This window comes from Pseudomicrostroma glucosiphilum (genome assembly GCF_003144135.1).
Source record: "Pseudomicrostroma glucosiphilum strain MCA 4718 unplaced genomic scaffold BCV69scaffold_2, whole genome shotgun sequence".
NCBI lineage: Eukaryota > Fungi > Basidiomycota > Exobasidiomycetes > Microstromatales > Microstromataceae > Microstroma > Microstroma glucosiphilum.
The window spans coordinates 1,016,674-1,040,024 of NW_020289914.1; the positions used below are offsets into that span (position 1 = coordinate 1,016,674).

Consider the following 23,351-nt stretch of genomic DNA (forward strand, 5'->3'; position numbering starts at 1 on the left):
TCTCACGGTCTCTGTCGTCTCTGCCGTTGTCACTTGTCCGCTCTAGTCTGGAGCTTGTGCTTGCCGAGAGGCCGTCTGCAGCAGCTCGAGCAGCAGCGAAGACCTGATGCTGCCTGGGCGGCCTGGATCCGCGCTCGCCAGGCGGAGACTCCTGTGGCGAGCGGTGCCTTGGTTCTGGCTGCTCTCGCATAGTCGAAGTGTCAGAGACTCCCTTGATCTGCACAACGGCCCGAGGTGGATCCCTCGCTGCCGCGCCGGAGGATTGTCCCCCCTGGCCTTCACCTGTGTACGAGGAGCTGGCACTTCGGTCCGGCTGATCACCTCTAGGCTCTCGTGACCGTGGATCAGGCTTCCAAGAGTCTCTTGAACGAACGTGTTCTCGCGAGTCTCTGGGATCACGGTCTGGCAGGATTACCCGGTCAGGTTCCGTCCTGCGCCCGTTGTCTGCAGGGCGTCCATGATGGAAACGGCTATAAAGTGAGCGATGCAAGGCCCATCAAGCCCTGGCTATACTTTGTCATGCTCACCCAGCAGCTCTCTCCTTGGCGCATCCCGATTGTCTCGCTCAGAGCGACGGTCGTCATAGTCTCTGCCTTCGCCTCGGAATCCGCCTGTATGCCTGGATGAGGAAGAGGTGGACGAGGAGGCTGCGCTGAGCCGGTGATGCCGCTGGCGATTGCGGTCATCGTCACGGGCATAGCCGCGGTCGTATTCGTCCTGCCTGCGCTTCTCGCCGGAGCGATGAGTATCCTCCATGGACGAGGCAGAGGTGAGCGAGGGCGAAGGTAGCGAGGCAGGCAAGGATGAACGACGATTGTATCCGAGGCCAAGCGGCGGCGGCAGCCAAAGGTCAAAGCCACGAGGCAAAGGCGGGAGCGGAGTTGCAATTCATCAGTCCAGACGGAAGCAGCAACGCCAGACGCAAAGCAACGCAACACAGAAGCACACGCACGCTACCACCACCACCACCACCACCACCACCACGCGCCTCGTCCAGATGACATAGAAGCAGGCCCTACGACAGATACCAGCACAGATGATCAGCATATCAACATGACTCAGGTCGTAGCATCGACTCAGCATGCATCGACAAGCGCACAGCCGCTACCCTATATACCCGCCTCAAGCCCCTCGCTATGGGCAGAGCTCCCTTCCTTGCCCTGCAGTGTAGAAGCATTGTCTCAAAGGCACAAGCACGTTCAAGAGCATCAGATAGACCTATCAAGGCTCTTTGATGACGAAGATAACCATATCGATGATCTAGACAGAACCGGTAATGGCGCGGAAGAAGCTACCCTCAGCCCTCCTTCGAACGCCGGACAACGAAGCGCAACGACTTCAGTAGATTCAGAGGTCAGAGCCCCAGCTCCGATGAGAGACCCCTTTGAGCTCTTCGACGTCGGTTCTCCTTGGACTCAGGCCAACATCTCCACACAGTGGCAGAGGCGCCTATGGCTTGGCAAAGCTGCTGGAGGCGACCCCAGCAGTGATGATGCCATTGATACTACCAACGAAGAGCCGAGACAGCATCGACAACAGCGGCAGAAGGAGTGCAATGAGCCTATACCCGAGCTTCGACAAAGCAAGAAGAAGAGACAATCTAGAGCCATTCAGGTCGTCGACGCGCCCCGACAGCAAGAGTCGACGTCTGTACGCGAGGTACCCACGAGACCAAAGAAGACAAGACTGGCTGTGGAGCTCTCAGACGAAGACTCGGATGAGGATCAGAGCTGTCAGGCGGGCCCGTCGATGTCACGTCGCCATTCTTCACCACTACGCCCTGAGTCTTTGCCTCAGGCAAAGCAATCACTTGCGCCCTTACAACGAGCTGTCAGCCCTCCTCGTGCTGCCGCTCAGACTCCCCGACCAAGACCTAGGCCAAGGGTATCGTCAGTGCGAGCTACGGGACCTACTACTCAGACGTCTCGCGGAGCACCACTGGCGGCGACAGACTCGGAAGATGATGCGCCCAGTGCTACGCAGTTCTTCACGCGCCAGAAGAGACGGCGACTGAGCCCTGATGGCCAGCTAGACCAAGGGGAAGGGGGAAAATCGCAACCACGGGCTCCAACGCCAATAGCGAACGATCCTCTTACAGTCGATCTGGAGACGCCCGAAATGGAGAGGATGGGGGGCAGAACAATCCTTCCAAGCAGCTTTGGACTTCCCGTCACTGAACCTGTCCTCATTCGACTCTCGATGCCTCAAGCAGAGTCACAAGCATCAGAATCCACTGCGCTAAGTCCAGAAGTCGCAAACACTGGCAACTCTACGACGCTCGCTCTCAATGATCGTACTGTGAGCTTCGGCCAGCTGAGCAAGGATGATGAGGATGCGTTGGAGAGCTTTGTCGAAGGTATGGATTCAGATGACGAAGGGGACGGGACGCTCGGCGCACAAACAATGGACGTTCGAGAAGCTCTCGCTATTCCTGTCGCGAGTGCAAACGCGACAGCAAGCCATCTGCGGCCACCCTCGCCAAGGAGAAGTCCAAGCCCATTACATCGAACATCAGCAGAGGCATGGTTTTCTGCCTCCCCTTCTCCACCTCCCCTCATCGAGGATTACGACAACGACGACGACGACCCTTCAATCCCCTCTGGCCTCGCTCCCCTCCTTACAGACCTAGACGAAGAGAAGCGTCGAGGGTACTTTGCCCAATTCGACTCCCTGCTCGGTCAAGTCTCAGCAGGCTCGCGCTCTCTCCCCCGAGCACGCACGTCCGCAACCGCTAACATCTGGGCAGGTGAGAGCGGTAGAGACGAGGAGGAAGGCGTCGGCATCGAGTGGCCCACCACTCCCTCTGCTCGCTTCGGCAGTGCGGCTCTAGCAGGAAGGGCGCTAGGTCGAGCAGATTCGGACAGTAGACTTCTTCCCAATCGATTTACTGGGTTCAGTAGACCAATCGTCTCTTGTAGCCAGCTACTAGCTGCCGATGTCGCTACCGCAGATGAGAACCGAGACGCTGACGAAACTGCCCTCGACTCGCCTTCTGTCCGAGGTCCTCGACGTCCAGCAGGCAATAATACCAGTGGCCTCCTGCCTCGCTCCCGGAATAGTGCCGGTATGGGCCTTGTGCGCAAGACGTGGGGTTCCACCTGGCGAGAGGACGGCACGCGTCTGGTACGAGGACGCATTGTTCGACGAGCGGGCAATTCTTCACCTCCAGACTCAGACCCAGACCCAGACCCAGTGGTGAGGGGAGCGGTACAGAGGGAGAAGGAGAGGGAGATGTGGGCTGATTTGGAGGTGCATTCGGGGAGGGAGGAGAGGGAGAGAGAGGTGCAGGGGAGAGGGGGAGGGGTTGTGAAGCGCTTTGGGAGGATGAATGGGATAAAGAGGAAGAGCGGAGGAGGTAGCAGCAAGGAGTGAAGAGATTCTCAATATCGCTGCGCAGGGGATCAGCGCAACGGATCAGAGAAAGGGGAAATTTCATGATTTTGGTCTTTCATAGCCCATAGCCCATAGCTCATAGCTCATAGCTCATAGCTCATACCTCATAGCTCATACAGCGTTGATCATCGTACATCGTACGTCGTTGGAAATTGCTTTTTAGCCCTCGTAGACTTTACATGGCCACCCCTTCATCCTCCCCTCTCCTCCTCCTACTCCTCCTCCTTTTTGCCTTGCACAAGGGCTGCTGCTCCCTTCTCCCTTCTACCCTCACTCCCCTGTCTCCCCGCTCCCCGCTCCCCACTCCCCGCTCTCGCGTCGCTCACTTACTTGACAAAGCGATAGCGCACCCTCTCTGCCGCCAAGAGGAAAATTTGCAATTCCTGCATTCCACCACCACCACCACCACCAGAATTGATCTCTTCACCAACGGCCAATCCCATTTTCCCACCCTGCATGCTCAGGGGCACAATGGTATACCCCAATGGACCCGTATCGCATTGGGGACATAGGAGGTACTTGACGGTCAGTATCTGCTGCTGCTGCTGCTGCTGTTGTTGTTGTTGTTGAGGGTGCTGCTGGGAGGAGGGATCGCTTCCAGAAGGAGTTCGTCCTCTCCCCGCCCCCGAGCCCGCCCCCGAGCCCGTACTAGCCGTCAGACTTGCGCTCTGCCCACCAAAGTAAGCCGCATCGGCAGCCGAGGCCTGAGCGGTCTGCGCAGCGGCCATCAGATCTGCTGGGTGTTGAATCTTCAGACCTGCGATTCCCGCAGAAGAAGAAGAGGAGGTGCTCTTGTCCTTTTCGGTATTCTTGCGTCCAAAGAGGGTGGGACGACGTGAAGGTTTCTTACGGGGAACGTCTCGCTCAGAGGTGCTGCTACCTGCTCCGACTGCTCCTGCGTCGCCGCTGCCAGCAGTGCCAGAAGCAGAACTTCCATTGTTCCCACTGCCCTTGGCGTTGAGGTTGCTCTGACTGTGGCTGTGGTTGTGGTCGCCAGCAAAGAATCCATTAGATCCAGCTGCCTCCTTTCCATGCGAGGAACCAGCATGTCCCATAGAAGTAGGCGAAGCGACTAGATCCTCATCCGCAGATGCAGATCGCGTCATCCCTCCTCCTCCTCCGCTCGCCATAGGCGGCAGGGGTACTTTCCACTGAACATCTTTCGAGAATCCAATATTCTCAAAGCTCATCGGACTGAGAAGGGACCAGAAAGGCCTGATGGGCGTGGTGACTTCCCCGCTGGGGGGAGCACCAGGGAGCGTGCTGCGCGTATTGTCCTCTTCGTCTGAGCCGCCCTTGGTAGACCTCTTGGCGCGCTGGCGCTCCCGCTCTTGCAGTGCTCGGATATGGCTGGCGGGAGCAGGGGGTGGTTGTGGTGTAGGTGGTAGCGCTGCGGCTCCTGCCGGGAGCGAGTCATCGCACAGCCGCGAGTCTGTGAGAGGTCCTGACTCGGCCAGCTCCCACATTGCTACTCCTTTTCGGATCAGCTTGCATCCACATTTTTCCTGCGGACACCAAATCTCCGCCAGATTCCCACCGCTGCCCTTGTCGTCGTCTTCGTACTTTCCCTTTCTCTTGTCTACCAGTCGAGCTTCTAGAGCCACATAGGCATCCTCGACAAAGGTCTTGCCTGCTAGCGTCTGTCCCAGGATGGAGGAGAAGGGTTGAGAGGGGTTCGTACCCGGTGCGTAGCCTGCAGAGGAAGCAGTCAGTGCTGCGAGGAGATCCGACTGCGAGAAGGGACCGAGACTGGGACCTGATGGCTTCCGAGACGTCGGCGCTGACTTGGCCGTCGAGGCAGGCTTCTCGGGAGGCGATGCTGCGCTGGGCGATTCAAAGAGGAGATCCTTGAGATTCATTGAGGCGCCCTTGCGAGGAGTGGCCGGTGCCGAAGAAGACTCCTCAACCGCATTACGCTCCACCTCGTTGTTCGTAATCGCCTTCTCTTCTGACTGCTTGGCTTCAGTGGGATCACTTTCCACCTTCTTAACGTCGCCGTCTGCCGATGAGGTTGCTTCCATCATCTGCGCTTTGTCCGTTTGAAGACCTTCCTGCTTGTCTTGCTGTGGTGGCTTGCCCTTGAGATATCTCCTCATCTCTACCCAACCTCCACTGCCAACTCTGACGTGGCTGACACCCTGTACCTTGAACCCTGCCTTGAGGAAGAATTTGATCGTCTCTTCATGCGTCAAGATCCCTACGCATTCGTAGCCCTTTGGCTGTTCCAATTGGCCTCGCTTCTGGTCTCCTCGTCCCTCTTCGGCTCTCCGCAGACGCATGTGGTATTCTTCCAGCATGCGCAGTCCGACGCCCTTGCGACGATATTGTTCATCCACCACAATCGACGCTAGACAGACCATCCAAGCCTCTGCGCCATCTTCTTCGTTCGAGACTGTGTGCACAGCCAGTGCCCTCGCCGACAGACTCGAGCTAGCAGTGCCATTGATGAATCCAATAATTCTGCGTGGTGTAGAGTAATGACCCACGCTCAATGGTCCTGCCACTTTGGGAGGTGGAGTGGGGATGTACGCTCCCAGGAAGAGGTGGGGGGCATTGGCCTGTCGATACTTCATCCTCTCTTTGCTAGCCTGATCTTCTGGATCGTAGGCTTGCGTCTCCAAAGCGTGACACTGTGCTACTTCATCTCCCCTGATCCAATCAAAGAAGAGGCCCTTTGGGAGATTCATGCCTGTACGACCAGAAGGTACAGAGAGGTTGGTCGTTGTACCACGAGAAGGCCTGCGGAACATCGAAGGGGCACTCGAACCCGATGGCGTCTCGGATCGTTCACCTCCAGGTGTCATTGCCTGTGCAGAGGCTGGCGAGGCGTCTCCTGTCTTTTCTCCTCCACTACTGTTCGAGCTGGTCTCCGAGATGGTATCGCCGACTTGTCCAGTGGCGCCAGTGGTGTTCACATGCAGCGTAGAAGCATAAGGAGAGCCTTGAGCACTACCCGCGACTGAAAAGCTAGGTGTCCTCACCCCTCCACTGCCAGGTCGCGACACTCTGGAGTTCGGTGCAGGTGAATTGGAAGAGTCGCGCAGTCCGTGTTGCGAGAGGGTTGCCCTCAAATTGCTGAAGTGGCCTCCTGAAGAGGGTGGCCCACCACTGCCTGTACGACGACTTGTAGAGGAAGACGAGGGCATGTTCCTTGACTCTGCAGAGTTGGTATGAGGATTTCGCCCCTGCTGAGAGAATGCCCTCGTGGGAGGAGGGAAAAAAGGTAGAGGATTCATAGCTGCTGAGCCTCGATGGCTGGAGAGCAAGGGTGACCTCGGAGAACTCTCGGTAGCACGAGGCTACTAGCTGAGCGTGTGCGACGTCAGCTCAGCCTAGTCTGAAGGCTCCAGTATGAGGAACCAAGACGAGGGGCAGAGAGTGGTTCAAGGCGAGTCAGGCAACGAGGGCTACGAGGTGCGTCTTTGCCGAGAAGGGTCGTCGGGGTTTAGAAGCGGCAGAAGAGCCAAGCGTGTACAGCCGATAGCAGTGGTGGAGGGGGAGGGGAGCGAGGAGGCTTGGAATCAAGTGCTTTGGGGGGTGACTACGGCCAATGCTGATATTGATTGTGGAGAAGTTGGTGATGGATTGGGAATCAGGGTACGGTGTCTACTTTGATGGGAGCAGTGGGGCCAAGAGGGACCGAAACAGGGAAGAGAGATAAGTGGGGGGAAAGGGAAATCCCAGGCCAAGGCGGTGAGGAGGGAGCGGGGCCGTGCCAATGCCGAGAAGTGTCTGCGAGCCAAAAGGGCAGCAACAAGGGCGCCAGGCAGTCAGCCCCTCGCCACGCCACGCCCCGCCCCGCCCCCGAAGATTGATCACCAGCCAGGCCTTGGCAACGCCCTATGAAAATGGCCAATTGAAACAAAGTCCAGAAGAGCACAAGAAGCAGCGCAAGTACAAGCATCAGCACCCCACCCACACCCACACCCACACCAAAGATAGAAATCCGAGCAAAGGTGGTACATCGGCGGAGTGACCAAAGAGCGAGCGAGCGAGCGAGCGAGCGGGAGCAGAGCGCGAAGCCCCCAAGGAAGGAGAGCTGGGCTAGGCAGGGCACGCTCGGCAATTTCCACCCAACGCTTCCCAAGGCGCGGGGGTGGGGGGCAGGGCGTGACCCTCGAAGTGGGATCAGCGGAGAAAAGAGAGAGGGGAAGAGAGTCGAAGAGCACTGAACAGCCACTGCCAAGACTCAAGACCAAGACCAAGGTAAGAATGGAGAGCACAAGCCACTGGTAGAAAGGCCAAGGCAGGCAAGTGGTAGATCTGGTCTGGACTCAGAGGTGGACATGGATTACCTCGGGCCCGGATGAGGGCAAGGGCAGACGGAATGGATGACCACTCCTATTCAGTACCGACGCATGTCCCACGCTAGCTTCACGCATACGCAATCCTAATGATGGTGGAAGCTGTCGATTGTACTCAAAGCAGATCTAGCTTGAGAAGACATCGAAGAGAGGCGTGGCTAAAAAAGTACACAGGCGCAGAAAGATGCTGGGAAAAGGGGGAGGGGGGAGTCTACGAGCTGAAAGAATTGCACATGGCAACCCTTAGAACTGCAGAGCAGCACCCTTCTGCTTCTTGTCACCACCCAGCTCAAAGTGCTTGCATCGCTTCAGAGCCATGTGCGAACGGTACTTGCACGAAGTGCACTCCAGACGCAGCACAACCTTCTTGGTAGTCTTGGCCTTCTTGTGGAAAACGGGCTTCGTCTGTCCACCGTAACCCTTCTGCTTTCGGTCGTAACGACGCTTACCCTGGGCAAAGAGGGAAGCCTTACCAGTCTTGTACTGGGTGACCTTGTGTGGGCTGTGAGATTAGAGGAGGCAGACGGGTCAGTCGGAATGTCCAGCAGGCGGATGGCCAGTCCTCTTAGCTACGTTCGTGAGCCTCTCGTCGCCCTTTTCCCCCCTCCCCGGTCTCAACGATCGCCTGGCCGCACCAATGACCTGCTCGACCAACTGTGGTCTACTAGGCGTAGATAGGGCACACAGGGCCTCGATAGTCCAATTGTTCCCCATCATATCCTTCCCTGCCGAGGCCAACCTCTGCAATGCCGCTTCCTGCCTCTTGTCATTCCGTCCTCATCCATCATTCACATCATGTCCGATCCATCCTTGCATCAGATGTCACTGATACCCACGTGTGCTTCTTGCAGGTCTTGCCCTTGCAGTAGGTCCTTCGAGTCTTGGGAACGTTGACCCTATAAAGTGTGAGGGTGGAAGTGCGAAGAGTCAGCATATCTGATCGGTCGCTCTGCTGGAGTTACTGGCCTGAGGCTTTCGCAATCGTCGTCTCCACCTATACCCCGAGGTGAAGCTGAAGGGAGCGCTGAGGAGGGAGACAAGTTCCGTCGAGTCTGTTCGATGACCTGACGCAGCGTCCGCAACTCGAGGAACTTCTCGTCTCCCCGACCACTTGCTCCAGTCATCTGAACTCTATCCCTGTGAGCCCTTCGAAAAGTCTTCCTCGTGGCAGGCAAGGACGGCATTGCAGGCTTTCGCCAACAATGTGGACTTCGAAGCTGTTCTGCTCCATAGATGCCTCCTACCCCGATTCCATTCTTCCACCACAGCAATTCCCCAATCGTCTTTCAAATTTCCTGCGTCCTCCAAAAGGACGTATGACGATAATGACGCTCTTCTCTTCTTTCGACGGAACGATGAACGATGATACTAACATCTTGACGATTTCGATGTGAAGGGGTGAGGTTGGGTAAAGGGAAAGAGAGAGGGAAAGGACCTACTAGCGGTTCCGGGTTAGAAAAGTGTGGCGGGCACACACGCAGGCAGGCGAGCGAGAGCGGGCGGGCGGGCGGGCTGCCTGGGCCCAATGGCGGGCAGGCACGCAGACAGCCAGGCGGCAGGCGCAGGCGCAGGCGCGGGCGCGGGCGCAGGAGCATTGCTAGGCGCACGGCAGGCTACGGTCGCAATTTTCTGGTCACGTTTTTTGGAGCGAGTTGAAACTCCGCACTCGAGCGACCTCCCTCTTTGCTTCCGAGCCGATATTGGACCATGAGTCTCGGCGAGGCGAGAATGCATCAGGGACGATGGTATATAAGTTTACAGTGGTGGTTTGCAACAACGCTACAAGGAACTCTGACCAGGAACTCTGACCAGCTCATCAGCCTCTAAAGGGTCCCAACATGGAGCTGGCTCTGAAGGAATCGAAGCTGTTCTTCTCGTCACAGCCTGCCCGCCTCTTGATCTGGATAGCCTCTGGCAGCGCCTTGGTGAGAGCCTGCTCTCTCTTGCTCGATTGAGGGTGGGTGGACATGATAGTGGGAACACCCGACCCTTCCATTTGAGCCATGCGAGACCTGTGTACACGAGAAGAGACACAAGTTGGGGCGATGGTCAGCTCTCGTGTCCGCGGAGCCAGCGTTATAGGGCATCTCTTACTCACCAAAGCTTCGGGGCCTCTTCAGGATCGAAGCACGCCCGACTCATCAATTTGAGACCCAGGTCATCCGCTTCCACTTCAAGTCGTCGACTGTTGGGCAAGCTCATCAAATATTGCAGGGCAACGTTGGAGATGCCCCAGTCGAGGCCGGCAAGAGCGAGGGCGAAGCCCAGATAGCGCACGATCTTCACACCGCTCGTCTTCTCGGCAGTGTGGTTGCAGAGCTTGTGAGATACCTGGAGGGATGATTGAAAGAAGAAGACAATGCTATCAGAATGAGGTGCTGCCAGCTCTTCGCCGGGTTATGCTCGCACTCACCTCATGGCCCAATACTGTTGCCAAGCCATCTTCGCCACCACAGACGGAGAGGATGCCAGTGAAAACAAAGATCTGACCACCAGGCAGAACGAAGGCATTAGTCTGGGACGGATCGTTGATGACGAAGACCTGCCATTTGGTGTTGCGGACCGAATCACGAGCATACGTCGTATCGTTGGGATCACTTGCAGCATCCCCATGCTCCACATCAGCAAAGTCCAGACCGTGTAGATCTTCAGCAGCTCTAATGATGCGAGTGGCAACCCGTCGCGCCATCACAGAATACTGGTGATTTGCGGGCAGGATCTTGCCACGGTATTGAGACATCACTTGCTCGAAGGCCTCCTTGCCCATGTCGGCCTCTTCGGATTCGCTGACGTCCCTGAATCTCCTGCGACCAGTGTAAGGCACTTGCTCGAGGTGGACCACGTAGTATATACCTCCACCCACAACAAAGACCAGTGCCATTGCTCTGCCCCCAGGTGTGTGAATCCAGTGCTGGTTGTCGGATTGAGACTTCCCTGAGCGGCTAGCTGTCGGCCAGGTATATTGGGGAGGCGGGCCAGAGCCACCGCTGCCGCCGCCTATTGGACCCCTACTGGTAGCGTTGCCACCTCTCTGACCGAAGATGCGTTCGCGTATCTCCTGCTCGAGCCGACTCCGTGGGTCAACATCTGCTTGTCTCTGTGAGGAGTGCTGCCGTGAATCCCGTGGAATAAAAATTTGCTCTACTTCTTCCTCGTCCTTGTCTTTCCTCGACTTCTGACGAGCTTGCGACTCCTCCATTGCCTGAGCCAGAGAGCCCGGCTTAGGTAGCCAGGAAGGCCATCTCTCATTGGCAGAGCGGATGGCCTCTATCCGCTGCCGCTCCTTCTCTTGCTCAGCATCGTAAGGGTCGTCGTCTCTGCCTGTAGGCTTCGATGAGCTACTGGCAGACTGCGGTGGCCGTATACTGCGTCTTTGACGATATGATGAGGCCTGAATGCCTGCCCTGCCTCGGGGTATTGATGAATGTGAATGCAGAAGAGCAGCAGTGGGTGGGACTCTTGCTTGCTGTAAAGGGGCTCCGCTCACAAGCTGCCGTACTAGGCTGGCAGGTCCACGAAGCATGGCTGCGATGAGTGAACGCGTGTCTTATGCTCCAGAGGAGCTATCGGGAGATTGATGACACCCCTGTGGAGGGTGTGAGGCCGGACTGAGCCACAGACAAGCAGATCGGTACGGAAGGAGATGGCAATGATGGGCAGCGTAGACTTGGATATTGAGGCGGCCCCTCCGCCAAGCGATCTCCCTTTCCGATGCAGCCAAGCATCATCGGCGGGAAGCGAGGCGTCACGAGCAGCCATTCCTTCTCACCAGGGCCAGTCAGCAACACAGCCAAGATCAAGGGTCAGTGGGGGGATTGGTTGCTCACAGCCTCGTCCTCTCCCTTCTTTCCCTCTACTTCTCCTTCATCAATCACTCTACTGACGATCAGCCACATTCCCCCTCATGGCTTCAACAGAAGATCGCTCCCCCACCCAGGAGCTCGAAGCCGGTGAGAACACCCCTGACACTTCGCCCTTGGCGCCCGATACTCGCGTCGAGCCCCGCAAAGTCTCGGCTATCATTCTCCGCATACATGCTCTCGTTAAAAAGCTCCTCCCTGTAGAGGTCAGTGAAGATAGCCTCAAGTCTCCCGATGGGCTGCTCAACGCAAGTGTCATTGCCAGCTTCGTCAAAGCTGGCGGAGACTTTACCGATGTCGTGCCTTTTGCGCTTCTAGAAGCCAAGAAGCTCTTCCAGCAGTCAGTAGAGGGTGGTCGAAGTCGAACTAGCTCACTGGAGTAAGAATGGAGTGCTGACCCGCTCGAGGTTCCCCTTTGCACCAGCAGAGACAGCCAAGATCCAGAGCTCAACTGTCTGAGGGCTACAGCCTGTGAGATTCTAGCTCGAAGGACCGTCTATCGCCTTCTCAAATCGGAGGAGAAGGCGAGCCAACGCGCTGGGAGCTTCCTCTGTCTCTCCAAGCGCTTTTCCTACATCGACACGGACGGCGATGCGACTCTACCCACCTCAGCCCTCGAATCAGCGGTCGACCAGGAGAGCATTTCTTTCCTCTCTGCGCCCGAAGCTCAGGCCTGTATTCAGGCTCTATGGACGGGTCGACTGGTTCAACGATATGCTGAGGGAAAGCATGACTTTGTCCACTTTGTTCCTTTCGAAGCTGCCGAGAGCGGCGCGTTCTCTGCTCACTTCAGCCCGAATCGTCTAGCAGTTCCCCGGACACTCTATACCCTCTCCCTCATGACCTGGCTCCTACTTTTGGTCGTTTACTCTATGGCCACGCTAGAGTACACGGGTCTGGACTTCTGGGAGGTAGCTCTTTGGGTCATGCTGGCAGGCTACGTCATGGAAGACGTCACGAGGTGGTGGAAAGTCAGGGGCCTGGAGGCGCTTAGTATCTGGCTCATCATCGACGTTCTGCAAGACTCCCTGGCAGTAGGTGCATTCGTTGTGCGAGTCATCTCTTTCATCTACGAGGACACTGTACACACTGCAAAGTATCAGCGCCTCTCCTTCCAGCTTCTGGCCTGCCTAGCACCTTTCCTGTGGATTCAGCTTCTGAAGGCCTTCGACTGCATCCCCTTCTTTGGCAACATCATGAACAGTCTCGTCAGGATGCTGAGAGAGACTGGTATCTTCATGGTCCTTCTGTTGCTCGTCGGTCTCGGTTTCGCCCAAGCTCTATTCTCTCTCGATGCTGCCGATGGTCATCGAGTGGAGAGCTCGGGCTCCGTTGTCTTTGATACTCTGATCAGTGGCATTTTGGGAGGTGGCATGACATTCGATGCTGTAGACGAGGCGTTTGGCAAGCCCTTTGGCAAGATCCTCCTCTACGCATACTCCCTCGTACAAATCCTCCTTCTCAGCAACATCCTGATTGCCCTACTCAATCAGGCCTACCAAGACGTAGTAGACGACGCCGATGACGTTTTCGCGGCCTACTTTGCTACAAAGGTCGTCGGCCTCATCCGGGCTCCTGACCAATTCGTCTACCCTGCCCCTTTCAACATCGTAGAGGCATTCTTCATCGCACCTCTCGAGTACGTTCTATCCCGATCCGCCTACCGATCCCTAAATCTTGTAGTCCAGTCGGTCCTCTTCTCGGTGCCCCTTTTCTTCATCGCCCTCTACGAGTCGAGGGTCGACTCGCAAATCTTCAAGACCATCAAGCTCGAAATGCTGGGAGCGTATGACAATCCTCCTCAAGCCATGTCAGGAGCAGTAGGAAGCGCGGACTTCACCGCCGAGGATCCTGACAGTGCTGAAGGAGGAGGTGAGGACGACCTCGTCATTAGCAAAGTGCCTTTTGCCAAGCTCGTGGCGAGCTTCCCTACCATTCAGGGCGGCACTGAGGACGACTCTGATCAGGATCCTACGACCGGCGAGGTGTACAGTGGGAACAAGACGAAGAAGGAGGAGGAAGATGGTGGCGCTCCCGAAAAGTCGAGCCCTCCATCTCCTGACACTGAGTTGCTGCGAGACTTGATGAAGGAATTGAAGAGCCTGAGGTCAGAGCTGGAAGAGTTGAAGTCCAGCAAGGCCTTCAAGAGGGAAGGCTCGATGCACACGAAAGGAATCTAGGTCTCATGCCGATGGTGATTGTCTCTTCTGATTCCACGCACTTGTAATGATCAGTGACGAATTCGTGTACGTCTATCTCGCGCTCTTCATGCCTTGCAATCGAGCTCTCTGACGAGCGAGCATAGCTTCGACGTGGCTGACTGGAGCGGCTTGACTCTGCCTACTTATTGTACCAGCTTGCCCTTCTGTGAGTGCCTTCTCATCTTCTTCCACCTCGGCAGGCTTTCTCGCAGCCCAAAAGCCTTTTCCATAGCTCGTGAGCAGCTCCTCACCGGGCTTGATCTCTCTCGAGCCGCTCTGAAAGTACAGACCCCGGAGTGGAAGAGCCGGGACGTCGTCCCTATCCGACAATGAGTCTACAGCTGCAGCAGGGATTTCGTACTCCTGAAATTCGACATTGGCCCTTTGTGCCACGCCTCGGTAGTCATTGACGACTGATAGGGGCCAGAGGGGCGAAATGAATGTCAGTGCGGAAGTCAGACCAACGTGTGCTTTCATTGTCTACTCTGGGATCGAGGCCTGCGCTCCAAACCTCGACGACCCGGTCTCTGTGGACACTCACATCGTGCCTCGTTCCCCATCTTCGTAGCATCAATGCCCAATCTCATCCCATCGCCCCCTGATGGTCCAGTCGAAGGGGCCCAAACGCCGAGGTCATAGTCGCTGCTCTCGTCGCTCTCCTCCTCTGTGTGAACTTGCCCGAAGTACAGCAGCAGTATCGTTCGCGGCGGGATGGCTTTCTTGGCAAACAGACCACTTTGGCCGTACGCCGGATGTGCGGGAGAAGTGATGGGCTTGATGACGGTCCAGTCTTGCGAGCGTAGCAAGGCGGGGTGGAAGGGTGAGTCGGCGGGCAGCGGAGAGCAGAAGATGCGTTTGTGCTCAGGAGAGAGGTTGGGAGACGGCGAGCAAGCCTCGGCGAGGTAGGAGACGTCTTCGGGCCAATTCACAGGGGCTGAGAGAGGGTAACGTATGCCGACGTCTCTCGACGAAGTCCTCTGCTTGCTCATTGAGAGCTACAGCTGGCTCACAGAGAGGAGCATACAAGGAGGAGCGGTTAGAAGGAGAGAAGCGGAAAGAGAAGTTCTGCACGAGCCGCCGCTATTCTGGGTGCCGGCGGGGCAGGTGCAGCGATGCTCTTGGTACCGAGAGACACAAGAGCACACACAGCGTGCTGTCAGAGCAGCTGGCAAGCTGGAAGTGAGCTTCTTGAGTCTCTGATCAGGTAGGACAACGAAAGAATATTATCTTTGCGTTGGACAATTGCATGCGGCCCCCGATGTGCAAGCCGTGCCGCTCCCCGCGGGAGATTCTTCTCTCATAAGGCGTGTGGCTGCAAAATCGTTCATAGCGTACGTCTAACGGAGCAATGACCTGGTATGATGCCATGAGAGCTTACGGATGAGCGTGCTCGGGCTATCGAGCCGATGACTTGGTCCATTGCTTTGCTCTATGCTTCCGGCCCTTACGGCTGGACGTGTTCAGGGGTAACGGCGCTTTATTAGTTCGCTGGGTATTTCAAGCTGACAGGCACCGCCGATCCCCCAAGGATTGCTCATATGACTTCAACCTCCCTAACCCCCTTTTGTTAGGTCGCCATATCCTACCTCCACCCTTCTTTTACGCAATGGCATCCAGCTTGGGCAGTGCCAGTGATACACCGTATGCGACAAGCCCGGTGGGCGCGGCAAGCGAGCAGCAACAGCAGTCACACTTGCTGGCTTCTGCTGACCCAGAGGTGAGCAGAAAGACTTGCATCGAGATGTTGGACTTTTATGACAGCCGTATCTGACACCGATCCTCCATTGATGAATCGCTGCCTTTGCAGAGCGGCCCAGTCGCTGCCAAGGGCGCGAAGGGACCAAGGAGGCCTTACCGACCGGGATCTTTCCTCTCGCGCAATCGGTACGCATCGCCTGCCACTACTATCTCAGCCGTATCTTCTTCAACACTCAGCTCTAATGATACCCGAGGACTAGATCCGTCCACACTGCCTCCGCCTCAGGGGCTTTACTCACGACCCTCTGCAGCCTCTAGCGGGGGCACACTAACTAACACCTCTTCGGCTGTGTCTGGGACGGCATCGCCCACGGCGGCATTCGGAGATAGGACGCCCGCTCTGCCTTCCGATCCGAAGCTAGGAGGTAGCCTTGGCAGCAGTGAGGGATCCCCCGGAGCGGATGGGTGGCGGACACCGGCCTACTCATCAGCTCCATGTCATGCCCAGTACATGCATCTGGGGCCAGAGGACGATGACTGGTTGCACGAGGTCAAGAGCGAGTGGAAGGATCACAAGAGATACTATGTGGGCATTGACCAGCGCGCGTGCTGTCTGCGTGGCTTCCGAGGCTGCAGTGAGTGACCCGCGGCTATCGACGCGTGAGGCGCGTTCGCGACCATGGTCTGACCCCTCGAACATGGTCTGACGGTACCCTTGAACATGGTCTGACGGTACCCCCGAACATAGTCTGACCGTGCCCTCGACCCGCCCATACTCCACAGTCAATGTATGTAGCTTAGTCTCCCTTTTTCTGGGCATCCTCTTCCTCTTCATGGGTTATCCTCTGCTGGTCTTCTTCCTCAAGCAGAACCATACCAACAAGGGTGGACATGGTCTAGGAGGTACTAATGCCACCGGGCAGGTCCCAGACTTTGGCGGTCTACGAACAGGTCTTATCGATCCAGACACACCAAAGGATGCTTACTCTAAGATGAATGTTGACGGGACCAAGAAGATGAATCTAGTCTTCTCGGACGAATTTGAGCAGGACGGTAGGTCCTTCTACCCCGGCGACGATCCTGTATGGCAGGCCGAGGACCTGTTTTACTGGGGCACAGGAGACTTGGAGTGGTATGATCCAGCAGCTATCACGACAAAGGATGGAGCGCTAAGGATCTCGTTGACTGAGCATGTGTCTCACAACAAGAACTTCCGTTCCGGCCTTCTCTCATCTTGGAACAAGTTCTGCTTTACCGGCGGCCGCATCGAGGTGGCCGTCATCCTGCCCGGTACCAACGACGTCTCGGGTTTCTGGCCTGCGGCCTGGCTTCTGGGCAATCTGGGACGCCAAGTGAGTGTTGTCTCTCGATGCGACTTGAGCGGTGGTGGGTATATTTGAGAGGTTCGAGTACCAGGAGTGGGTCTCTTTGCAAGGGTCATGTATTGGTGGTGGGTCGCTTTCCTGCTGCTCCCAGTGCTCGACGCTGACTTTTCAATCTGTCTCTCCAGGGCTATGGTGCTACAACGGAAGGAATGTGGCCGTACAGCTACGACTCGTGCGATGTGGGTACCCTGCCCAACCAGACCTGGCCGGCGGAACAAGGTGGCGGGCCTGAGGCAGCAGTCAGCGGCGGCGATAAGCAAGGGCCCCTGAGCTATCTTCCTGGACAACGACTATCCAGATGCACATGTCCTGGTGAGGATCATCCTGGACCTCTCTTGTCCGATGGCACACTCAGAGGTCGCGGCGCGCCAGAGATCGACGTGTTCGAGGTCTCAGCCGGAAAGGCCTATACGGCGTCTCAATCTCTGCAGAGTGCACCCTACAACGCCAAATACCGCTTGCCAACGACAGATGGTGCAGTCTACTATGCTCCAGGTCGTGCTGGAAAGAATTCGTACGAAGGCGGCGTCTACCAGCAAGCTGTGTCAGGCGTATCACAGTTCAAAAGTGACGCATTTGAGAAAGATGGAGCAGTCTTCAATGTTATGGCAGTGGAGTACAAGCCAGGCCTTGACGACGATTCTTATGTCGCCTGGATGACCGACGGAAAACTTGCGTGGTCTGTCCACCCGCCTGCAATGGCTCCTGACAAGCTAACGGAAATCGACGTCAGGCCGTTCCCTCAAGAGCCAATGTATATCATCATGAATTTGGGAATGAGTCAATCGTTCTCTTGGCCAGATTGGGAGAACTTAGAATTCCCTGCTCACATGCTAATCGACTATGTCAGGGTGTACCAACCAGAAGGAGAGGAGAATGTAGGCTGCGATCCACCGGACTACCCCACAAAGGATTACATTGACAGACACATCGGAGCATACACGAATGCCAACCTGACGACCTGGACCGAGCCTAAAGGTCTTCGAGGCGGTTATGGTGGAACCTTCCCCAAGAATCGACTGCTGCACAAGTGCTGACGCGTGCACTAACTGCGTAGAGGGTTCTACCCCCTGCACCACTTGCAAGTCACCGAGACAGTGGTGGGACAGTCTTCTTATCGAGCAACAATCGACCCTCGCCCTGCTCGATTGCTAATCTTCCTGTCACTCGATCCCTGCTGTCCACGTTACCCCCCTTCTTTATCTGCGACGCTCCCTTTTTTATTTAATCATACTGTTCCACTGCCGGTGCCCCACCCTGCTCTCCTCGCTTCTGCGGGCAAATTCCTTTATTGCGCCTATTTAAGTCTCGCTAAGGGTGAGACTTGCCTTGTTCGGTAGCCTTGGTTATGCGCCTTCGGATGCCTTTCTAGTCACCGAGGGGTGGCCCCTGAGCACGCAAATGGGGTTAAACGCCGAAGTATCACGTGGGTAGAGTGCAGGGGGCAGGGCACTAGTCAAAGTCTAGTACTCCCCCATCGGGTCACGGGCGTGTGAGTTTGTAGCCGGAGGCTGCTGCGTGTGGACGATTGACTCGGCCGCTACTGTGAAACATGTATACCAGGGGGCGGCTCCCCGAACGGGTGAATTTCCTATCCAGGGCGCAGCTGAGACCGAGGCCTACAAGCACGAGCTAGGCGTGGGGAAAGTCTGCCTGGGCGGCAAGGCGGTACAGCCCGTTGCTAGTGAATGTGCCGTCTGCGCTTGTCAATTCGGGCGGAGACGCGGAGCCCAAAGTCGTCGGAGCCTTACTCCCCAGATTGGAGCCGTCGAGGAGCGCGTGAGATGAATCTCCCCGCTCCCCGGGCGTTCACAGCGCTCTGGCACAGATGGCAGAGATAGCCTAGACTGAGCTGGGAACGTCAGCGAGGGATCAGGGACCACCAGGTGAGCTGAGGCTTGGGGTGGGTGGATACCCACTCGTCTCCAGAGGGTCGCCAGGCGGACGTGAGAAGGCGGGACGTTGGCGGTCCAACTCCGACGGGCGTAGCTGAGCCGTCGGCTGCAGGGAGAACATCGTTCCGACGGCTCCTTGGCTCGGCGCAGCTGCCTTGGCCGTGACTGCTGCTGGTAGGACCAACCCCCTCCTCCTTCGGTCCCTTCCAAGTCTCGTCTCCTCTCACCTTCGCCTTCTTCTACTCTCCTTCCACGACTCCACTCCTATCTAGAGGCTCCTGCTCCCGCTCTCACCCCTCCTGGCTCGGCACTGCATACCCTGCCTACTTACCTTGTCCTTTCCCCATCGCTCTTTCCTCTCTTTCCTCTACTCGGCTGATCCACCTCTGCTTCGCACGCTCCCTGGTGCCTCAATCAATCTCATACGCAGCATATATCTGCCTATTCAGTCCATCCTCTTCTCCTCTCGGAGCCTTGGCTGTCCACGATTCCGCATCGCTAGCATCTGCCAGCCTTGACGACGTGAAGCTTGCACATATTCTAGAAGATTCCGTCTCTTCTCCTACGTTCCTCCTTGACTAGGCTGGCCTAAGTCAAAGTAGGGACAAAGACTCGCGGGTCCCTCCCCTGTCTTCGCCAGGAGATTGGCAAGAATGCAAGGACACTTGCCGTCAGGGACAGCAGAGGGGCGCATACGCAAACAGTCGGACGGGGTTCGACCCAACGCTTTGGCGTCCCCCATCACCACCTCTACCACATCACCCCGCCGGAGGTCGGACTCCACTCTCATTCGTGGTAATCTGCGTGCAGATCCGCAAGAGCGGGAGAAGCTGCACAGATGGGCAGCTGAGGCGATGACCGCACCGCATCCCATGATGGAGCCTGACGCGCCTGAGCCCTCGTCCTCTGCCAGTGCTAGTGGCGCCTTCCCACGCCGCAACAGCCGCAACCGTACCTCTGAATCGCCTGGCACCTCCTCTCCACGGAGCTCAGGTCATGCTGGGTCTGTTTTGCCACATCTTGCCTGGACAGGCGAAGGTCAGCCTTCGCAACCATCAGAAGCTAGCAGCTGGCTCGCAGCCTCCTCATTCCGACGCCAGTCCTTGGCCGACGCCAGGAGTATCAACAGGACTCCAAGCCCGACGACCTTTGCATCCAAGTCAAGTAGCTCAGCAAAGCCTTCGCTCCGGTGGCCTCCAAGGTCCAGCGGTCTTGCAGAGACGCCTCCTTCAGCCAACGGCTCTAGCCCCTTGGCCGTGGAAAATGTCGCGGATGCTCCAAAAGGCCTTGCTCAAAGAAGAATGGAGTCAGGGCAACTCGAGGGCAGCCTTCTTGACAGCGTCAAAGCGGTTCACATCACAGCCCCTTCATACACGATAGGTTCAGATGGCACTCGTCAGATGGTCTTTGATAGTCCTGGAATACGCACCGCCAGACCCAAGATGACTCCTACTCAGAGAAAGCTCTTCTCACCCCGAGTCTTTCATGGCAGACCACCAGGCCTGGCTCAGGATGATGCCTCATTGACTCCGCGTCCTGCAGAGATAAGTTCGCCTTCTTCTACGGTCTCCACTGTCGCCAGTGAAGAAGACGACGATCGATGCATTGCAACACCTGAGGGAGAAGGTAGCGGCTTTCCGCCTGCATTTCCCAGGCTTCTTCCTCGAGAGAAGAGCAATCTATCGATGTCCCACTCGACGATCAGGGAGGGATCATCCCGTGTAGATACTATGAGTGATACAGAAACGAATCGTACAGCTCAAGGCGCACGCCCTACCACCGCAGGCAGTGGTACCGAAAGTCCGATCACCACATATTTAGGTGCTACGAGCAGAAGAGGGAGTCAATCTGTGTACGACCGGCCCGCAAGCCGGCCAAGCTCAGGCATCGGATCTTACGCACCAGAGCAAATTACGGGGGCGGCGTTCTCCTATCCCGCCCTCCTCGGCAACGGAGAGGTGGCAGACACATCTCCCTATTCCATCCCACCTCACCTTGGCGTCAGCGAATCTCTCGACCCTTATGACATGGGCGACACAGGCAGCGCTGTCAGCGCAGGGCTCGAACTGGGCCTCGGCGCTGGTATGGCTGCCGCTGCTCTGGCAGCTCATCTTCCTGCAGAACATCTGGCTCTGAATGACTTTGCCGAACCCCGCTTTTCGCGCACAGCTGCCCTTGCTGAGGCTCGTACGAGCGCTGGCTCTCCTGGATTCGTTGCGACGCGCACTGACAGCGACATGTCGAGACAGAGCTCAATTGATCGAGATGAAGTCGTTGTCGGAACCAGCTCTCGCTCAGACAAAGCAATCGACGACATAATTGGCTTGCGAGACTCGACGTTGCCGTCCGCCGATCTTTCCAGGAGGAAGACCACTGGGTGGGAGGCCACTCGTCTTCGGAGGGAGGGAAACCCTTCTGGAGAACAGAGGCCGACTCGATCTGCGACGCAGGACCAGACCACTACGGCCAAAGACCCGCACACTTTGCTCTCTGGCTACTCCCAAGACGAAGACGATCGAAGTCCTGTCGACGTCAACACTGCCCGCGAGCGCGCAGGCGCAACAGCAGAGGTTCGCTTTGGTGGCATCTCCACGGATCGTGAGAGTGTCGTCTCGTCTTTCGACAGTCGTTCTACGAACCACCGACAATCTCGCAGTGGCAGCGTGTTAGATACTCCGTCGCTGACAGGTCGAGGGCAGCCCATGCTAAGCCCAGATCTGACGTCTCAGCATGACCCTCGAGGAGGTAGCAGCGGCTTGTATGGCGCCTTTGGGCAAGGCGTAGATGAGGAAGGACTCAAGAGGGCAAAGCAACGCCAAGCGAAGGAGGAAGCTCAAGGGAATCTGCCCAGCTTTGGTAGCAATGGAGGTCTGATGGGCAGCAATGTGGCTGGGCACTTCGGTCCTGGCATCAGGGCCAAGGTGATCGAAGTGCTCGACCCTCTCATTGCGTCAGTACCAATGACGGGTGTTGAGGGCGAGACCGTGAACATTGTCGAGTATGGTTGTCTCAACTCGAGATCCATACCACTCATCCAGCTCATCATCTCCAAATTCGTGCGACGGGCTCATGCCAAGCCAGCGCTATCGATAGCACAAGAGGACATCAACGTCGAGGGAGCAGGCCAGATTGGACTCGAGTCCGATGTCTCCTCTGGCTCAACGCGCAATCGCTTTGCAGAAGCGCAGGCCAGCTATCTCAATATGAGCGTCGTACATGAAGATGCACAGACTGCCGACTTCCGTCCTCTGGTGCAGTCGCTCGACTCCAGGCCAGAGTCTTACTTGAATGCCTCTTGGCAAGCACACCACCGACCCGCTCTGCGGAATTGCATCTTTCCTTTTTTTGTGGCCAGGCCTTTCGCTTCAAGGATCTGCCCTCCATCTACCATGCACTTTGGTCTCTCCTTGATGGATCTGCATTGGAACCATCTTCTCAACCCGTCAGTATCTCTGGCTACCTCGGCCCAAGCGGAGTTGACCTCTTTCCTACGAGCTCGAGCTCATGAGTTCAAGACGGGTGGCATCCTGATCTTAGCTTTCCTGGCTCGATCTGGAGACCAAAACCCCACGCACACAGCAGGCGCAGGAAGACCTGGCGGCAACACGGATATCTGGACGATGCTGCGCAAGACGCTCGTTCCTTGCATCCAACGTCTTGTCTCTTGCGGGATGCTCAAGCCAGATGTGGCTCGCTACCTGCTAGATTTGCCACTCCATCCTCGAACTCCCCACCAGACGCAGACTGTTCTCAATACCCTCCGACATGCTTGGAAGGTAGAGTGGAGCTGCGGTTTGGGCGAAGAGAGTCCGCCCGCCCAGGGAGCCCAGAACGTTACAGGAGGGAAAGAGAAAGATTCCGGGGCCTCATCTGCCCGCGCTCGAATGCCTTCGTCATCGGGCTCGCGCTCCCGATCTAATTCCTATGGCCTACGGAACGAAGCTCAGCCGTTGCGCATTGCGCATCCGGCTTGGAAGGCCTACTCGAATGGTACTCTCTCCGAGGTAGCCCTGGCGGAGCACATGATTATGCTCTTCAAGAACCTCTACGAGGCCCACTTCCGGACTGTCCTCCGCGAAAGGGGCAAGCTCTCCAAGGGCGCAGCCGAATTCGTACTCGACTCTCTTTGGGACGCCCTCAGCTCGCGCATTGATGATAATGCTGGTGCGGCTGGGTCCATGGAGGGTGTCGAGATTGAGGTCACCATTTGTGCGCTCAGGCGGCTCTAAAGGCTCCGCTCAGCATGATGGACGATCATCACCTGAATAATCTCTCCCCCTCTCATTGGACAACGGCACGACGTATCTTTGGGTCAATTGATACGCATCAGCACTTCTAGGTTCGGAATCCACCATCACAATGTCACCGTCCTTCTTCATTGGGCTCTTTCAGAAGCTGTAGGCCCGGTACGATCAAAGTCACCCACTCGCGCACAGCACTTCTCACCACTTCTCGGGCATGAGGCTCTTTTGGTCATCATCATCGTCACCACTCACTTCCATTCCCCCGTCACATTCACTTCTGCTTTCCGCTGTCAACACGACTTATTTGCTCCTTGCACGCTCGCAGCATGCACGTCACCCTACTCACGTCACCGCACCTGGTCAATCTCACC

General features: G+C 56.8%; 10 protein-coding genes across 10 annotated transcripts; 5 read left to right on the top strand and 5 right to left on the bottom strand.

The window, feature by feature from the left end:
* Positions 1 to 663: 663 nt before the first annotated feature.
* On the top strand, positions 664 to 3,322 carry BCV69DRAFT_292382 (hypothetical protein; the record flags this gene model as incomplete). The annotated part of the gene is made up of 3 exons (XM_025493795.1): positions 664 to 769; positions 998 to 3,123; positions 3,170 to 3,322. 3 exons carry the CDS (start codon positions 664 to 666, stop codon positions 3,197 to 3,199), a joined length of 2,262 nt encoding a protein of 753 aa, XP_025350180.1. The 3' UTR covers positions 3,200 to 3,322.
* Positions 3,323 to 3,422: 100 nt separating this feature from the next.
* Positions 3,423 to 6,272, bottom strand: BCV69DRAFT_256039 (hypothetical protein). Its single transcript, XM_025490590.1, has 4 exons — positions 5,385 to 6,272; positions 4,699 to 5,309; positions 4,251 to 4,632; positions 3,423 to 3,932 (listed from the first exon to the last, which is right to left on the bottom strand). Exons 1-4 carry the CDS (start codon positions 6,195 to 6,197, stop codon positions 3,720 to 3,722), a joined length of 2,019 nt encoding a protein of 672 aa, XP_025350181.1. The 5' UTR covers positions 6,198 to 6,272; the 3' UTR covers positions 3,423 to 3,719.
* Positions 6,273 to 7,618: 1,346 nt separating this feature from the next.
* Positions 7,619 to 8,784, bottom strand: BCV69DRAFT_105506 (putative RPL42B-ribosomal protein L36a.e). Its single transcript, XM_025489035.1, has 2 exons — positions 8,534 to 8,784; positions 7,619 to 8,199 (listed from the first exon to the last, which is right to left on the bottom strand). The coding sequence occupies exons 1-2, from the start codon at positions 8,629 to 8,631 to the stop codon at positions 7,941 to 7,943; spliced, it is 357 nt and encodes a 118-aa protein (XP_025350182.1). The 5' UTR covers positions 8,632 to 8,784; the 3' UTR covers positions 7,619 to 7,940.
* A 587-nt stretch (positions 8,785 to 9,371) lies between these two features.
* BCV69DRAFT_280642 (hypothetical protein) lies at positions 9,372 to 9,710 on the bottom strand. Its single transcript, XM_025491681.1, has one exon. The coding sequence runs from the start codon at positions 9,700 to 9,702 to the stop codon at positions 9,514 to 9,516; it is 189 nt and encodes a 62-aa protein (XP_025350183.1). The 5' UTR covers positions 9,703 to 9,710; the 3' UTR covers positions 9,372 to 9,513.
* On the bottom strand, positions 9,649 to 11,349 carry BCV69DRAFT_105917 (hypothetical protein). Its single transcript, XM_025489036.1, has 2 exons — positions 10,111 to 11,349; positions 9,649 to 10,028 (listed from the first exon to the last, which is right to left on the bottom strand). Exons 1-2 carry the CDS (start codon positions 11,218 to 11,220, stop codon positions 9,792 to 9,794), a joined length of 1,347 nt encoding a protein of 448 aa, XP_025350184.1. The 5' UTR covers positions 11,221 to 11,349; the 3' UTR covers positions 9,649 to 9,791.
* Positions 11,350 to 11,601: 252 nt separating this feature from the next.
* On the top strand, positions 11,602 to 13,737 carry BCV69DRAFT_245664 (hypothetical protein; the record flags this gene model as incomplete). Its single annotated transcript, XM_025490167.1, has 2 exons — positions 11,602 to 11,911; positions 11,987 to 13,737. 2 exons carry the CDS (start codon positions 11,602 to 11,604, stop codon positions 13,735 to 13,737), a joined length of 2,061 nt encoding a protein of 686 aa, XP_025350185.1.
* A 72-nt stretch (positions 13,738 to 13,809) lies between these two features.
* Positions 13,810 to 14,747, bottom strand: BCV69DRAFT_296987 (hypothetical protein; the record flags this gene model as incomplete). The annotated part of the gene is made up of 2 exons (XM_025494067.1): positions 13,810 to 14,171; positions 14,300 to 14,747. The coding sequence occupies 2 exons, from the start codon at positions 14,745 to 14,747 to the stop codon at positions 13,810 to 13,812; spliced, it is 810 nt and encodes a 269-aa protein (XP_025350186.1).
* Positions 14,748 to 15,245: 498 nt separating this feature from the next.
* On the top strand, positions 15,246 to 16,087 carry BCV69DRAFT_105996 (hypothetical protein). Its single transcript, XM_025489037.1, has 3 exons — positions 15,246 to 15,475; positions 15,566 to 15,849; positions 15,882 to 16,087. The coding sequence occupies exons 1-3, from the start codon at positions 15,365 to 15,367 to the stop codon at positions 15,883 to 15,885; spliced, it is 399 nt and encodes a 132-aa protein (XP_025350187.1). The 5' UTR covers positions 15,246 to 15,364; the 3' UTR covers positions 15,886 to 16,087.
* Positions 16,088 to 16,150: 63 nt separating this feature from the next.
* On the top strand, positions 16,151 to 18,100 carry BCV69DRAFT_256045 (glycoside hydrolase family 16 protein). The gene is made up of 2 exons (XM_025490591.1): positions 16,151 to 16,808; positions 16,967 to 18,100. The coding sequence occupies exons 1-2, from the start codon at positions 16,290 to 16,292 to the stop codon at positions 17,876 to 17,878; spliced, it is 1,431 nt and encodes a 476-aa protein (XP_025350188.1). The 5' UTR covers positions 16,151 to 16,289; the 3' UTR covers positions 17,879 to 18,100.
* Positions 18,101 to 19,611: 1,511 nt separating this feature from the next.
* On the top strand, positions 19,612 to 22,965 carry BCV69DRAFT_296989 (hypothetical protein; the record flags this gene model as incomplete). Its single annotated transcript, XM_025494068.1, has 1 exon — positions 19,612 to 22,965. One exon carries the CDS (start codon positions 19,612 to 19,614, stop codon positions 22,963 to 22,965), a length of 3,354 nt encoding a protein of 1,117 aa, XP_025350189.1.
* Between the last annotated feature and the right edge of the window lie 386 nt (positions 22,966 to 23,351).